This window comes from Sapajus apella, unplaced genomic scaffold (assembly GCF_009761245.1).
Source record: "Sapajus apella isolate SASKATOON/1434 unplaced genomic scaffold, GSC_monkey_1.0 scaffold42, whole genome shotgun sequence".
NCBI classification, from domain to species: Eukaryota; Metazoa; Chordata; class Mammalia; order Primates; family Cebidae; genus Sapajus; species Sapajus apella.
The window spans coordinates 13,248,630-13,266,391 of NW_022436982.1; the positions used below are offsets into that span (position 1 = coordinate 13,248,630).

General features: G+C 38.2%; 1 protein-coding gene across 4 annotated transcripts in view; it reads left to right on the forward strand.

The window, feature by feature from the left end:
• Positions 1–17,762, forward strand: part of MLLT3 (MLLT3 super elongation complex subunit) — a 269,552-nt gene that overhangs the window by 51,374 nt on the left and 200,416 nt on the right. Inside the window, exon 1 of one of the 4 annotated variants that reach the window (XM_032300093.1) lies at positions 7,285–10,561. The exons of the other annotated variants lie outside the window; for them this stretch is intronic. Coding sequence (XP_032155984.1) covers position 10,561 — 1 coding nt within the window. The 5' untranslated portion in view covers positions 7,285–10,560. Of the gene's footprint in view, positions 1–7,284; positions 10,562–17,762 lie in introns of those variants that run through there. 4 annotated transcript variants of the gene reach the window in all.

The window sequence follows — 17,762 nt, forward strand, 5'->3', positions numbered from 1 at the left end:
TAAACGGATGATATTTCCCTTCAGGGAAAGAAATTAATTTGTTTTACTTTCTGTTGGGATATTTTTGTCAGATTCTTTTCATTCTATACTTGTTACATCCTCACTGGAAACTTTGTTTATATGGATTTTTGGGTGTGTATGCCTCAGGGCACTGTAGTTTTCTCTTAAGATTGGATCTTGCTACAGCTTGGTTTGCTTATATTAGAATGGCTTCTAAAGGCATCCAGAAATATTTTGCAGAATTATTATGCTAATTGTAAATATTTTCTGAACACAAGAGTTGTACGATTCTTGTTGAAAAGTTTGCTGAATGAAATTATCCAGAATCTCTCCATTTAGAAGTATTAGCATTTTATTTTATGTATTTAGTCCCTCCTCCTCAGCTTTGTATTATGGAAATTTAAAAATATTCAGAAAAGTAAAGAGAATAGTATAATAAACACTTGTATATTCATTACTCAACCTCAGTAATTTTTTTTTTTTTTTGAGACGGAGTCTCACTCTGTTGCCCAGGCTGGAGTGCAATAGCGTGATCTTAGCTCACTGCAACCTCTGCCTTCCGGGTTCAAGCGATTCTCCTGCCTCAGCCTTGTGAGTAGCTGGGATTACAGGCACGTGCCACCATGCCCGGCTAATTTTTTGTAGTTTTAGTAGAGATAGGTTTTCACCATGTTGGTCAGGCTGGTCTTGAACTCCCGACCTTGTGATCCCCCCCCCCCCGCCCTTGGCCTCCCAAAGTGCTGGGATTACAGGTGTGAGCCACCACGCCCGGCAGCCTCAGTAATTATTAACTCATGATTTTGTGTCATCAATACCATCATCTAAGCCTCCTTTCCTCTTTCTCTCCATCTGAATTTATTTTGAAGTCTGTCTTGGACATCAAATCATTTAATCTATAAATAGCTAAGTGGTGGATGCTTTTAACATGTTGTGTATCACAGTTTCTAACATACATACACACATCCCTCTTTTACTTTACAGTATTTTTGAGTGCTTATTTCTGTCACTATATTCTTCTTAGCTAAGTTTCATTAATTGGGGATTGTTGCATAGCCACAGAACATGGACTCCAAGTCAACATCTTAATTGTTCCTGAAAGCAGCTCTAGGTAGGCGATGGAGGTAAGGATTTTGGTGAGTGGGGCGGAGGATAGGAGAGAAGAGTTCTTGAAACCTGGGCCTTTCTTTTTTTTAAACCCTGGCCCCCAGTAGAATGAAGAGTTGTTAGTCAGGGCTAGAAGCCAAGTGTTAGTGTATATAGCCATTCTTGACTCAGAGCCAAAGACCTGCTTGGTTAATGTAGAAGTCAATTTGTTCATTTCAAGATACACATGACTATTGGACATGTACCTTGTGTCTTGGTCACTGACACTGTTCTGTAAATCTGGGTAATGATGATAATATAGTCAGGGCTGTTGACCAAGTTATGGAATGTTTCTTGTGCCAAATCTTAAAGTTATGCTTTTTGGAACCCTGGCAAGGAAAAGGGGAACTGGTAATGATAAACCGAATTAACTGAAATTTCAATGTTCAAATCTGCAGATTTACTAACACAGAGTTTGACATAGAAGAGTTTCCCATGCCATTTTATGTTTAGGCTCTCTGTAGCTTGGGGAGGGTATCAGTTGGTGGCTTTGATAATTTGTGATTGCAACCAGCAAGGCTAATAACCTTTTTAAAAAGTTAAAGTTAAAAAGTTTATACTTCTATATTGAGTTGCATATTAATTGGTTAAATCGTATGTGTGTGTGTGTGTGTGTGTGTGTGTGTGTGTGTGTGTGTTTTATCTGAATCTGGTACTACTTTCAGCTCTTCTTTTGGTTATAGAAACTCGTTTAATTTAGATTCTTGGAGAAAAGGGACCCACCCTAATTTTAATTTTTTTAGCCCTACTTTATTGTTTTTGGACTTTGAGTGGTAACATTTTCTCTTGTGCTTTTGGTTGCATCCTGCACCCTGCTTTTTTTCTAAAACGAGTCACACATTTTCAAACACAATTCAGACATACTTTCTAATCCATAAATGATCCATTCTGAGGTTGATATCTTGAGAATCCTATAGGCAGTTGCTGGGTGGTACCTTTAAGACAGTTAATAGGACTGCCCTTGAGATCAGGGATATAGCAGAATCCCAATGATTCTCCTTCTTTGGTCAGTTGCTTTGAGTATTATTATTATTTTAAAGATGGTTGTGCTGCTATTCCTCAGTGTCATTGTGCTGGCTAACCAGTGGTCATTTGATGTACCACCTGGAGCTTTAGGTTCAGATGCCCGCTACCCTTTGTCCTTCTTCCTAATCTCATTACACGAGCACATGTAAGGACAGAGACATCTGTTTCCCCTTGTTTCTGGAGTCCCCAGAAGACCTGCTCCTCTGTGGCTTTAACCCTTTGATTATTGATTTAGTAAACATTTATTGAGCAACTATTTGTATCAGCAGTGTGCCAGATACTGGATGCATAGGTGAATAGGGCATTTCTTGCTCTTATAGAGTACATAGTCTGTTAGGTATGCTAGATCTGTAAACTGATAAGTATGTATACATGTTTCAGTATAGAAATCGGGTTGGAAGGATGCATCACAAATGGTTAACAGGGATTGGAGGGAGAAGAGAGGACTCCGTTTTAACTGAATATGCCTAGGTTCTATTTGAACTTGTCCTAAGTGTCTATTGTTCGTGCAATTGAAATAAAGAGAAGATGCATTGTGATAGTTACAAAATGTGTTTATTTATTTATTTTGTTAGGGGGCAGAAGGGTTCTTCACATCCCCTCTTCTTTTTTTGAGACGGAGTCTCACTCTGTAGAATTTACGGGGTTTCACCATGTTGGCTAGGCTGGTTTCGAATTCCTGAAGTGATCCACCTGCCTTGGCCTCCCAAAGTGCTGAGATTACAGGTGCGAGCCACTGGGTCCAGCCCAAAAAGTGTTTAAAAATACAGTGAGAAAGTGACTAATCCTGTGGAACCAAAGGACACTTTTTGAAAGACTTTTTTTTCTCTTGAGTAGCAGGAAGGAGGAAGTAGGGGTATAGAGAGAGGACTTTTTGTGAAGAGAGACTAGAATGTGCCCAAGACGGACAGAGTAGCTTTTTATATTCAGGGTTTTGGTAGTGACTAGTTTATCTAGTCTAGATCTCTGGGCATCACAGCTTTTCTTTCTTTGGGGGTGGAGAGGTAAAATGCCATCATTTTTCTTTGGGGATTTGGAATAAATTTGTTTCAATGTATTTAATATTTTTGAAAAGGTGCCGTAATTGGTGGTTAGGTTTTCAGTGAACCTGGGCACAATTAGAAAATCTTGTGATATAGATAAACTGTAGACTTGGACTGTGACTAACTTTGTTTCGATAGGAATATTAAGTTGAATCACCTAGCAGTGCGTATTAGATTATGAGGGTAGGGACGGTACTTATAGCAGTGGCCCTGAAAAGAAAGTGAACATTTAGGTCCTTGGGTCCACAGGGCTACTCTGGAAGTTTTCCTTTCTGGGCAGTGAGTTGATAAGTTATTCTTAGTGTGTGCGGCCCACCGAGAGCACAGTTGCATTACAGCTCACTGTGTTTTTCTCATCCCTCCCATCTCTTCATAGCCCAGACTTTTCTAAGTGTAGCTGATAACCTAGCCGAACTGAAGCTTTGTACATTGTACAATTTGATCAGTAACACATTTACAGAAGATAATCTTGTCGATTGTAAACAAATACTCAATGGAGCATCCTTTTATTCCTCCAGTTGGTGGGAGGAAACTAAATACCAAGAAAAAAAAAAACATAATCAGGCAATAAACCAGAGATTTTACCTAATAGATGTGGGATAAAGCAGTTAATTCCTTTTCTGTATATGCCAATACTATAGTGATATCATATTTGAAAGTTTCCAGTGTGTTTGAATTCTCTAACTTTTCACAAATAAATGGAAGACATATAAGCTGAGTTTAATGTAGAAAGCAGTCATATTAAGTGCTACCCATACTGTGTGGTATTTCTCCCATGACTACAAAACATTTGCCTTTTGGAAGAATGGATGGCTCAAGGGATTAGTGATGGGGAAGTGAAGGTTTTCACATTGGTTCAGATTTGACCTTGGTCAGTGATGCTTGAAAATCAGCACTATTTAATAGGCATTAAGAGAGCCCACTTTTTGATCCACTTCCAGTGGATAAATATCCATAGTTCTTTAATGCCATAGTTGCGGAACTAATTGGCAGAATTAAATGATTTAAGAACTTTATTCCCTTTTTGCCCTCAGAAAATAGTTGGTTGTTTTTTAAATCAGAATGTTAGGAACTGCATGAGTCATTTCTGAGGACCCGAGACTATATCTAGCTTTGCAGCTTTTACTGTGTTGGGAAGCTTATGTGCTTTGAATTACTTTTAGTAGGTGAGGCTAGAGAAAGGAAAAGCTGTCTTTTTCTTTTAGTTTGCAATTTTGCCAAATTCGAGGCTTGCTCGTCTGATCCTAGACACACTTAAAAAACAAAACAGGAGTTATTTGTTGCCAGAGATTCATTCCTCTTTTCTCTATGATCAAATAAAGGGAGTGTTAGAGCCATCTCTTTTCTGTCTCATCGTGTTTCCTCCCCTGGAAGAATTTCAAGTGCATAAAACTTTTCTGACACCCTGCTTCTGATTGATATGATGGACTTTTGCAGTGTGGCTTTAGTGAAATTAGTAGTGTTTTACATTTTACACGCAGTAACTGCCAGTCTTGATCACTCTGTATTTATAGAGCATCCAGGGAAGGGTATGCACTCAAGGATGATATATTACCTGCTAATTTGTTTGCTGAAAGATAGGCCCATATATTTAGAATGATGACAGATCAGAATATTTGGCTAAGTATATCAGTCAGTGTCTCATTTTTCAAAACACGAAAACTCCAGCATGCTGCTATAAAATTGCTGTGCTGGAGATGGATTTTACTTGCCAAATGAATTTCTGTCCTGACTAGATTCACTTGCTTATTTATTTTAAAAAGTCATCTTTTGTTATATCCTAAGTTGGGTAATGAAAACTTGTGGCTGATTCTTTTTCTTCTTTTACAGGTTTAGTTTGTCATTCTTGCAGCTCACTTTCCTTTTTCTTATTACAGCAGCATTGGACACCAACATCTTTCCCATATAAAGAAGGTCAAGTACAGAAATCTGTAGGTCTGACTACCCTTTGTTCTCTCTGTCTGTGGCCAAGAGGTGTAGACAAGGCCTTCACTGAAGGATAAAGGGAAAAAAACAATGCGCTGTCTCACCCAGCTGAGAGGCTTTAGGATTGTAGGAAAAATTAAAAGCACCATCCAGGAAGGCAGAAAATCAGGAGTTAACGCTTAGCAGGTAGAGATGCTGCTTGTTCCAGATGTCTCTGTGGACCTTTATTGAGTTGTTTCTCTCCTTGTGCACATAAGGGAATCCGGAAATGTATTTAGCCTGGCTTGTCTGAATAGACTGTCAACAAAAAGAAAAGGAAAAGGCCGTTTCAACTATTATTTGCCAAATACATGACACTCCTCCCTACCTGTAGGGACCTGGCTTTAGGACAGTAAGATTAGATAGTGAATAAAAGGTATTCTTAGTTCATCTGTTATAGCAAATAATCTTAAAAAAAAAAAAAGGATGATTTAGAAATTAGCAGATCAGGTTCCAGGTAAACCCATTAATGCTGTTCCTCCATGACATGTTACTGATTTTCCCAGGACTGTACTTGTAATCCATATGTTTTTTTTTGGTTTGTTTGTTTTGAGTCAGAGTCTTACTCTGTCACCAGGCACCAGGCTGGAGTGCAGTGGCGTGACCTCTGCTCACTGCAACCTCTGCCTCCTGGGTTCAAGCAATTCTCCTGCCTCAGCCTCCTGAGTATCTGGGACTACAGGTGCGCACCACCACACCCAGCTAATTTTTTTGTATTTTTAGTAGAGACGGGGTTTCACCATGTTGGTCAGGATGGTCTCGATCTCTTGACCTCTTGATCCGCCTGCCTTGGCCTCCCAAAGTGCTGGGATTACAGGCGTGACCATATGTTTTATAGGTATTTATTTTTGGAGTTGATCATAGCTGCAGGGATAAAGTTTTTCCTTTGAAATCTACCCAGTTTGCTTCTTGAAAACTTCTTCCAGCCTGTCTGAGAGATCTCATAGGTTACTGTGCTTCTTAGTTCTTAGCTCCAGGTTCATGAGATCTAAGCTAGCAAGCCAGCAGGGCTCTGAGCTGTGATTGAATGGGAATGGGGGTGGGTGTGGGAGGTGTTGCTAGAAGGTGTTTCATTGGGTACAGTATAAGTAAAATAAAGACAAAAATGCAAAGAATACTCTGGGACCTAGTGTTTTTGAGATTTCACAACTCTTATTAGTTAACATTTGACGCCAGTCCTTCAGAGGAGAACCTACTGCATCACTTGTTGTACTGCACAAAGTATTAAGGAAACACTTTCATATTTTCTGGTCTTAACAGGCAGAAAGATAGGCAGGACTACTGAGTCTCTTATTCTTAAAAATAGTGACTTCTCTTAGGAAATCAAAATGATAAATTCTTTCTGCCTGCTCATCCCTAAAAAAACTTTAGTTGCACAGGTATCTGGGAAATGATTCTTCTGCCATTAAACATATTTACTCATTTTCTTTTTGTCACTGTTTTTTTTGCATTTGCAGTTTCTTTTATTACACTTCTGAGTTTGTTTAACCAAACTGTCTCTGAAATTGTCTTTGCTAGTGCTAAGGGTCCATTGGTGGGTTGTTTATGTTTATGAAGTAGTTTTAAAAAATCTTTTAGTGTCATAGATCAAATTTAAAATTTTTTTACATGTTACTTTTGAGGTATAAAGCTTTACCTTTTGGTTTTAGAAGTATAAATTATTTCTAAACTTTTTTTGTTTTGGTGAGGATTGCATGAATGATGGTGGTGGTTGAGGTAGTGGCAGGAGTAGAAACAGTGATAGCAGAATTCACCCACATTTTAAATTACTGTCATGCTGTATTTTTGCTTTTGGTTCTATGCAGCCAATGGCTGGAAACTTACAGTGATTATGAAACTAGTTTTATTATGGAAGCTACTGAGTCACTTAGTATAAGGACATAGCCTTTTCACAAGTATGACTGCACTACACTGTAAATGATGACATACATGGCTTTATATATTTCCTCAGCAATAAATGTGATTAAATAAAGCATGAAAATATGACCTAAAATATTTATAGAAAGAGAATATTTAAATCATTGTGTCTGAGGTTATACTTAGGATTATCACTTAGGGATAATCCTAAGTGATACTCCCTTGGTAATACTCTTGGTGATACTCTTTACCCCTTGGTGATACTCTTTACTCCTGTTCCCTAATGTCTGCCCCCCACGCTCAAACCCAAACAAACCAAAAACCAAAAACTACATTCTTCAAAAGGATAAGAGAAAGTTAATTATAGTGATACACAGCAAGCAGGACAATCATAGCTGTCGGTCTGTCCCAAAGCCTACAGAAGGTTCTTATTTCATAAGCAGAGATAATTTGTTTTTCTCTGTGTGCCATATGGTTTTGCAACTGCAGAGATCAAACAGATTTGTGGATGTAAACTTCAGCTCTGTACTTAAAAAACTTTGAGTTGTGTGGAGATTTTTGTAATGTGCATGAATCGTTGATGCCAACCAGGTCTGTTGGAGTTAAGGATTTCTTGTCAGTTCTGTAAGCAACTATGTATGGTGGTTTTTATTTGCCTTGGACTTTAAAGACAACTTTGGAAAGGAAACTTGGAACACAAATTGTCAACTGGAATGCAATGATTGTCTTTTGCTATAAAGATGATGATTAAAACCAGCAATCATTAGCATAGGAGGATAATAGTTCTGAGGCTGCCCAGGTGGTCTCTGGAAAAGACTGGAGTTTTTTTCTTAATCAGAGAAGTTTTAATTACCTGAATTTATTTTGGGATTATTTTGGGGATAGTATTCAGAATTAAGAGTTTGAATATCTTGATTGCTATTTTTAAAACAAGAAAAAATGTAAGTGTGCCAGTGATTTCCCTCATTTTTTGTCTGTATATAGAGTGCTCTGTCCTGCTGGTCACAATGTATGTAATTTTTAGTTCAGTGCTCCATTGATCTAAAGTAGATACATGTTAGCTAGAGAAATAAAATGCATGTGCTCATGCTACCTTTGTGTGTGTGTGTGTGTGTGTGTGTGTGTGTGTGTGTGTGTGTGTATGCGTGTGCGCATGCATGCGTGTGTAACCTGGAGAAAAGTACAGGAGGTGGCGCGCGCGCGCACACACACACACACACACACACACACACACACACACACACACACACGCACAGTAAAGTAGATGCATGTTCCCTGGTCCCTTTGCTTTTCAATTATGCCATTTAATGGTATACCCAAATTATCTAAACTGTCTCAATTTATGGATATAACATTTGATAGGGTCTAATATTTCCAATATTTTGAAGTAGCTGAAATGATACCAACACATAGAAATGATAAGCCTGCAAGGTGATGACACCCCAAATACCCTGACTTGATAGTTACACATTCTATTTATGTAAAAAATACTCACATGTACCCCATAAATATATAAAATATTATGTATCAATGAAAGAAAAATAATAAAAACAGAATAATAAATTCTTAAAATAAGAGTGTAGGACTGTCTTCTTTGCTTAGAATGCTGTCTCCTGTTAGCACACAGTGCTCTCAACCCACAGTCCTTAAAATCTTAGATAAAATGTTACTCCCTGAGGACCTTCACACCCAGCTGCTTCTACTATTAGGTTTTCTGGGCACACCCTGTATCCGCTTCTTTTGTGCAACAACATCACATTTGTAAAAAATTCTTCAATTTTGGTTTACCTAACTCCCCTGCTGTTTAGCTCCAAAGAGCAGGAACTGTTTGTCTTGTTTTTCACTCTTTCCCCCAACTCATGGCTCATAATAGGTGGTCAGTAAATGTTTGTTGAATGAATGGTAATATAGTTGGTATAAATCAGGCTTATTTAGTATGTATAGGTATAAGATTTTTTCTTTTGCTAATTTTCATATAGAACACCTTTTGAAATAGCAGTTGTAGCCTTTTGCCCTCGTCTTTTATAAATGACTACATACCTTCTGTTTGCATGTATTGATGCGATCTGGTGTCTGGGTATCCAGATGTTATTTCTTATTTTTTTTTTCTTCCCTTCAGCTTGTGCATGACAGCTATTATTTTGCTATTTCCCAGGCTTAGAATTCCAGAACCATCAGTAGAAATAAGCAGACAGTAATGAATTTCTATGTAAACTTCACAATATGTTTCATTTTTGTTGGTATAGAGAACAAGACCTGAGACTGCTTAAGAAGTACAGGATTATAGTGTGAGCTTTTAGAAATCATGTTATCCAAGTTTCCCTCATTTTATGTCTGAAGGAACCAATGACACAGAGAATTTACCTGGCGTTGCCCAAAGTAAAATGATTACTCTGGTTAATGTTAAATAGGGTTAAGAACAGTCACTTGCTTCTGTGTTAGTAATCTTGCTGCTAGAAAACCTTTTTGTTTGTCAGAAAGTCAGTCTTTCTTTTTACCAAAACTTTGTTGTGCATACTGAATGTTCAGGAGTGACTATTCCATAAATATGTATTTTATGCTTTCTCAGGCGGTGGTAATAACAGGTACACAACATTTGACAGCACAAAGTTCTTTATCCTACAGGACTCAGGTGGAAGAGGCACTCAAATTGGAGGATGTAATGTCATGCATTTCAAAGGGGTGAGTGATTTGGCCAAAGGCTCTGCCACAGTAAAACTGATCACCATGCCTCTGCCTAATCCTGCAGAAGTTATTGGCTTTGAAACAAATATCCCCATATAATAAACTCAGCAACTTATCAGATAAGTTAAAGAGAAGTTTCATTTTACCAGAGTGCTATTCTTACCCTTTGCACTGATGTAAAACACCCCCACCCTTCTCTTTTCATAAAAACAGCTTGGAAACTGGAATGGCAACTTGAACACCAGTTACTTTAACCAGTTAACAAGAGCTTTGTTTATTTTATGTTTCCTTTTAATAGCAGAAGTTGAAAGTGTCCCGTCTTTTAAAAGCACTCAGAGGTATGTTTTGCAAAGGAGTATCCTTTGGTCTCTTTCTTTAGGAACACAAATATTCCAAAACACTTATATCAGTATTTTAAAATGGAATGCTATTATAAAGTACAGAATAATAACTTTATTTTTACATACAATTATTTTTAGTAAAAAAATTGCAAAACTGCTCAGTGAATGATTCCCCAGAGACCATATCCCATGAAGTCCCCTTTTCCTGCTACAGGGTTCCTGGGCCATAAAGGTGGACTTGGAGCAGAATAAAACAACCATCGTGCTACCATCTCCCCTCATCATTCAGCCTTTTAGTGAAAAAGACAAGCAGCCGTCAGGGCAATTCAGACCCTTCAGCAGGATTGTGAGGAAGCTGTTAGAAAGATGCTCTCCCTTTCCTTTCTGTTTGCAATGCTGGCAAGTTTCAAATCCAAAGCAGTTTGCAGTCATAGTCCCAGCCTTGTGGAAACAGAGCTTGCTGATGAAAGTGATGCCAACAAATTTCTCATAGTGGGCAAAGTGAGTATGAATTGTACTTGCTAAGTGATATTCCAGGGGTGTCCTTCAGGCAGTGGTTGTAAAACCATAGTGTACTTAAGAATTCCCTGGGAGTTTGTTTAAAAATGCAGATTCCTGATTGCTACCCCTGTCTGAGTCAGACTCTCTGGAGGTTCAGGAATCTGTATTTCACACAAATATCTTAGCTGAGTTGAATGCTTTTTGGGTGCTTTTGAATTGGTAAGAGCCCATTCTTCAACTTGGCAGCTGAGGGTGTGATGCTGGCTTGTATTTCGGCATGATGAGATTTAGGTTTATCGCAATGAAAAAGTTACATCCCAACAAACATATGAAAAAATGCTCATCATCACTGGTCATCAGAGAAATGCAAATCAAAACAACATTGAGATACTATCTCACGCCAGTTAGAATGGCGATCATTAAAAAATCTGGAGACAACAGATGCTGGAGAGGATGTGGAGAAATAGGAACACTTTTGCACTGTTGGTGGGAGTGTAAATTAGTTCAACCATTGTGGAAGACAGTGTGGCGATTCCTCAAGGACCTAGAAATAGAAATTCCATTTGACCCAGCAATCCCATTACTGGGTATATATCCAAAGGATCACAAATCGTTCTACTGTAAGGACATGTGCACACGAATGTTGATTGCAGCACTGTTTACAATAGCAAAGACCTGGAACCAACCCAAATGCCCATCGACGATAGACTGGATAGGGAAAACGTGGCACGTATACACCATGGAATATTATGCAGCCATCAAAAACGATGAGTTTGGGTCCTTTGTAGGGTACATGGATGAACCTGGAAACCATCACTCTCAGCAAACCGACAGAAGAGCAGAAGATCAAACACCGCATGTTCTCACTCATGGGCGGGTGTTGAACAATGAGAACACATGGACACGGGGGGGGGCACTACACACTGGGGTCAGTTGGGGGGAAATAGGGGAGGGATGGTGGGGGGTGGGGAGCTGGGGAGAGATAGCAAGGGGAGAAATGCCAGATGTAGGTGATGGGGAGGAAGGCAGCAAATCACACTGCCACGTGTGTACCTATGCAACAATTTTGCATGTTCTTCACATGTATCCCCAAACCTAAAATGCAATAAAATAAATAAATGCGAAAAAAAAAAAAAAAAAAAAAAAAAAGAAAAAGTTACATCACAGTTAGGGTTAGAAAGATGCTTGCTGCTTGGGTGCAGTGGCTCACGCCTGTAATCCCAGCACTTTGGGAGGCTGAGATCACTTGAAGTTAGGCGTTCAAGGCCAGCCTGGCCAACATGGTGAAACCCTATCTCTACAAAAAAAAATAAGTTGCTTCCCGAAGACCTAATATGGGGTTACATTTATTAGGGCCTCGATGGTCTTCAAATCGTTTGTTAAAAAGAAACATTCTTTCCTAAAGATGTGATTTTGGGGATGACTAGGGGTTGTTGCAGCAGTCACTGAAATCAGTGGTTCTGTATTCGCATACCTGCCCGCCCTTGTTCTCCACAGCTGCTGTTTAGTACTGTCCTTGGCTTCCTTCCTGCAGCCCCTTTTTCTTTTTTCAGCCAACTGTAAAAAGTGAACTACAACCAACTGTAAGCCTGAACGACTGGAGAGGAGAGGAATAGGCAGTGATGTCTGTATCAATTGTTTATCCAGTTATATTTTGGTTTTCTTTGGTTATCAATATAGATTATTGATAACCTCTCCAATTGTTTTCCATATATTGTCTCTTTATTCGAGATAAAGAATGAAAGAAGCCCTGGAAATAGAAAGTATGACCTTCTTCCAGCAGTTTCTTCCCAGGATTTGCTCTCTCCCAGTATTTTTTGCCACTAGATTTTTTTGTTTTTGAAATGGCAGAATTACTCACTAATTGACATACCTTTGCTAGTGTTTCTCTTCCTTAGTGCTAGTTGATTTACATAGAGTTTTTATAGAGCCCATTGTGTTTTCACTAGTGTTTTTCTCCAGGAAGGGACTAATGGGGTACATAGATGTTCTTGTTTGTTCCTTCCAACTAAGCAGTAGCCTGAAATAGGTGAGGAAATAGCTGTTAGAAAGATGTGGGCTTGTGTCTACACAGTTAAAACCTGGACCATGGTGTGGGATCGTCGCTGTAGTAGTAATTTTGGTGGGGGTAATAATGATGACGTGGCAAAAAATACTGTCAAGCAGGGCTTTAAGGATTTTAACTACATTGACTCATTCAGTTTTTACAAAACCCCATCAGGTAAATGTTGATTATAATTACCATTTTAAAGATGAGGAAAGTGGATCACAGAGAGATTAATTGGCTTAAGCTAGTAAATTGCAGAGGCAGATTTTGAAACCAGGTAACCTGCTACCAGGTTCCATGCTCTCAACCCCACTACCCCACTATGTTATTCTACCCTCTTACCAAATTAGCAGTTCACAGCACCTGACCAAAAGCCAGTGCTTAAGGAAGAATGGTGGAATTTGAGGAGGACTGGCTCTGGTTTCTTGGTGGTATGAACAGGGGCCAGGAGGTGGGAAAATGTAAAGCTTGTAGGGGAACTGATGTTCCTGAGACTCCAGCTTCAGGTGCAAACCGAGGAGCTATTGTTAGTTAAAGGCTGGCAAAGTAGGTTGCATTCTTCTTCTGAATTGTAGTTTTTGGATGCCGACTGACTACTACTGGTATAGGTCTATGGTCTTCAGATCTTCTGCTGATTACATACATTGTTGTCATAAGCTAGATTATTTCAAAATGCATAATTTGGGGCATACTGTAAAAATTGGCATTTAAAAATAGACCTTTTACATGGTACACTTAAAGAGAGCTGATGAAAAAAATCTGTATTGTCATACCGGCCACTGTTCATTTAAAAAAACAGTGAACAAGCTCTTTAATTGGAAACCTACTTCTCCCTGTTTACTTGAACTCTTTTGTAATCTTACTTCTCCCCTCATTATTTTTTCTTTTTGAGGTGGTGTTTCGCTTTTTTGCCCAGGCTGGAGTGGCGCAATCTCAGCTCACTGCAACCTCCGCCTTGCTGTTTCAAGTGATTCTCTTGCCTCAGCTTCTTGCGTAGCTGGGATTACAGGTGCCTGTCACCACACCTGGCTAATTTTTGTGTTTTTAGTAGAGATGGGGTTTCACCATTTTGGCCAGGCTGGTCTGGAACTCGTGACCTCAGGTGATCCTCCTGCTTCAGCCTCTGAAACTGCTGGGATTACACGTATGAGCCACCATACGTGTAATTCCAACCTTCTCCCCCAATGTTTATTCCAATATAATACATGGTCATGTTTTAGAGTCTTATGTCATACTTATGTAATAAAAAGATATCAATACCGAAAATTAAAAATATCCTGTGCCTCAAGGATTATTTAATCCGGAAGCAGTTGTCTAAACATTTCCATTAGTGGAATGGAGGTGATCAAAATAACATGATTATATTAGAAATTCTGATAAATGATTGATAAAAGGTAAAAATATACCTTTTTATACGTTGATCTATTACATACATATGGGTGCTTTTTCCTTTACATATTCATTTATTACTAGATGCAAAAAGATTTGGCGTCACTTCTATTTTCTGTTTTTCTGTGTAAGATGCAGGCACTGAAAAACTTGTCAAAAATGAAAAAGGGAGGATTATAGTAGTGTCATTCAATTGTTTGGAGTTTTCATGAGGTTATATGGCAAAATTCACAGAGTGAATTTCTGATTAGAAATTAGAAATTATTTTTAGAATAAAAATAATTTTTTATCAGAAAAAAATTTTTTTCTCATCAGAAATTATTTTTAATAATTTGTTAGCTGATGGCTTAAACAATGGGCCCTCCTGTAATTTTGTTGGAAGCAATCCAACTTGCAAAAGCATTTTGTTCCTTTTTAGACTTACAGAAATGTTTCTTATCCATTTCCCTGCATCAAGACCAGCTTGCTTTCAGTGGCTCACCTCCTAGTTGCCCTGGAGGTTTTATAACCGTGGGCCATGTGCCTAGTGAGATGAGGGGAGGGTGGTGGCTGAAAGGTATGCTCACTTTAGGAAGTGAGTGTCAGGAAAGAGAAGGGACATTCTCAGGCATATTATTTTACAGCGATGTTGAAGATGAACAAACAGTTTCTTTCCTTTAGAGTTTTCATGTACCCTAAATGTTGTTTATAGCCCTCTTTAAAGACCATCAGTGTAGGTTGTAGTGTAGAGTAGTGAGATTTTTTTTTTTTTTAAGTCTCAATAATCCAAACTTACCTACAGTGATAACTTTCAGTTTAAATTCTTACATCTTTTAGAGCAACATGGATAGGACTTATTGAGCTATATTATTTTGTTATTAAAATATGACCTCAGCTGGGCACGGTGGCTCACATCAGTAATCCCAGCACTTTGGGAGGCCAAGGTGGGTGGATCACAAGGCCAAGAGATCAAGACCATCCTGGCCAACATGGTGAAATCCTGTCTCTACTAAAAAGTAAAAACTTAGCTGGGAGTGGTGGCACCTATCTGTAGTTCCAGCTACTCAGGAGGCTGAGGCAGGAGAATCGCTTGAACCCAGGAGGCAGAGGTTACAGTGAGATAAGATTGTGCCACTATATTCCAGCCTGGCGGCAGAGTGATACTCTGTCTCAAGAAACAAAACAAAACAAAACAAAACAAAACAAAACTCCTAGGCATAAAATTAGGATTTAAGAAAGGTAGTGTAGTGAGATTTTAAGTTTGATATTTCCTCAGCTTTGTGGGTTCAAGAACTCAGGTGCAGGTTTGATTTGGTGGCTCACGCCTGTAATCCTAGTACTTTGGGAGGCTGTGGAGGGAGAATTGTTTGAACCAGGAGCAACACGGCGAGACCCTGTCTCTATTTAAAGAACAAAACAAAACAACAACAACAACAACAAAAAAACTCAGCTTCAGCTTCTAAAAATATAGTTTGGAGGCTAATACAGAGGAAACTGTGTTTTCAACCAAAATGCTGTTTCCAGCCTGAAAATAAACCAGAAAATCCAGTGTAGGATTCGGTTATGACGGTTTGTGGGATCAGTTAGATGACCTTCAGGAGGAGCTGGGTTAGATGACCTTCTGAAGACTGGTCTGGCAGCCCTGGGGAATGGGGATTGGGAGTGGCCACCACCATATGCTTTATTGTATTGTTTAGCTTCACAAAACCTTTCTTAACTCTACACCAGTTGACTACTTGACCTAATTCTACTTAATTAATTAGTTAGAAAGGAATAATTAAAATGAAGATTAAAATTATCGTTTCTTACATATTTAAATTCCCTTTCCACAGTTGATTAGGCAGATATTTAGCCACTCCCCTTTGAGTATCTGCAAAGCAGTTAATTTAGTTTTTTAAAAGTGGTCATTTTCACTCTAATTTTATTCGTTAGCAGAATAATAAATTACGTAAGTATAAGAGCAAATGGTCAAGAACAAAAACAAAAAGCCAGGTTTCAGAACAAACAAGATGCCTTGTGGTAAGTATATTAGGGGAGAGGTACTTAATAGCTATATACATTTATTCTTTGGAGAGTATCATTCATGTATTTTATAGAGGGAAAATAGGTATCCTTGTCAGAGTGAGAGGTAAGTGAAGTCAGTTAAAAGTTTAAAATAAATGTAATTAGCTTTGTTTTTGCTGAACTTCGTTTTATTGAGAGTTTTGTGCAATTAATATTTTTCATTGATTTTCCTTCCTATTGCATCTTCTATTGACTAGTGTAACATTCTGTGAGTATATTTTGTTCATGTCATCCATTTTTGGTGTTCAGTAATTTTAAAAATGACTTTTAATGAATATGTAACTTGGTTTTATGTACCAGAAGATCCATCAGAAACTGAGTAGCCGAATTCGTAACAACCTGTATTGGTGCATATTCTGCCAGGTTATGAATTTTCTTAAGTAATAGAGAACAGAAGTCTTTAAAAAATTGTGACTGAGATTTTTTTAAAGGTGAAATGAAAGCAGTACTGTACAGGAAATTAAGTTTTTGGGTAAGGAAGTGGAATTGGTTTGATTGAAATTGTTAATGTCTCTTTAATGAGGGTTTATATGAAAAATGTTAGGTAGAAAGTATGATCCAGTTAAAAATCATAAATATGAAATTTTTCAGTTTGAATAAATAGTATTTGGAGCTGAACAGAGAGGAAAAGGAAAATTCTTGTGTGGAAGAAATAAGTTGTCATTCTCAAGGGTATGAAAAGCTGCTGGACCGTAACGATTGATCTGCTTTTCTCTGAAGAGAAATACCTGACTCAGAGATTTGTGATTTTAGTTTGGGAAACTTTCCTCAAATTAGTATTTAGTATTCTGGGAACATGTTCTTTTGCCAGGAGGGTTAGGAATGTCTATATTTGTGTATTGTAAATTTTAAAGAATACTGTTTATTTTTTGTCTTGTAGAGGCAAGGAAAGTTTCTAATGTAGTTATAAAAACTTAGTTACATATTCAAGCTCCTGTTGTTTCCTGTCTTCTAGATCTGTGAGATAAGAATGTTTAAAGGGTCAAGTAATTTGACTAGCCTTTTTGGGGAAGTCCAGTGAACAGCAGCATGAATATTTGGAGATGAATTTTCGGTCATAGGCATGGGATAAATTCTATTTCAGTAGAAAGGCAAGATAATGAGCAGGATCTCATATAGACAAATCGTTCATTCCAAACATTTTGACTGGCCCGAGGAAGTGTTCAGTGTGTTTGTTGAATGAGTGTTACAGATGAATTGAGGTCAGATGGAATTGAGGTCAGATCCCTCCATGAGTGGAGGCATTTTTTCATCTCGTGTCCTGGGCACCTAACACCACGCCTAGCACATGCTGCTCAGCTGTCCTTTATTGAAACTCTGAATAAAGGCGAGGCAGACTCAACAACTACTACCTCCTTGTATGTGCATATAAGCTCTTCTAGAGTATTTTGGAGGAAGAGATAACCAAAATGACAGCCTTGTCTTTTTCCTTTGTGAAACTGTTTTCTACAGAGTTACACTTAGTGTTGAGAAATGTGGGCTTTTTTTTTTTCTGGTTTTGTTTTAAGTGACATTTAAAGTTGTTCCAAGATTCATGAGGTTAAAGTATAAAACTTTAATACTTTAGAAAAATAAGGACCTAATTCTGGATTCTGACCTCTGGTGGTGAAGAAGAAACACCTATTACTCATAATAAAAGATCAGATTCTGTTATGTTCTCTGGTGCTTTCTGGATGTCCAATGTAGGGAAAGTCTTTATTAGAAAAATATAAATTTTAGGGG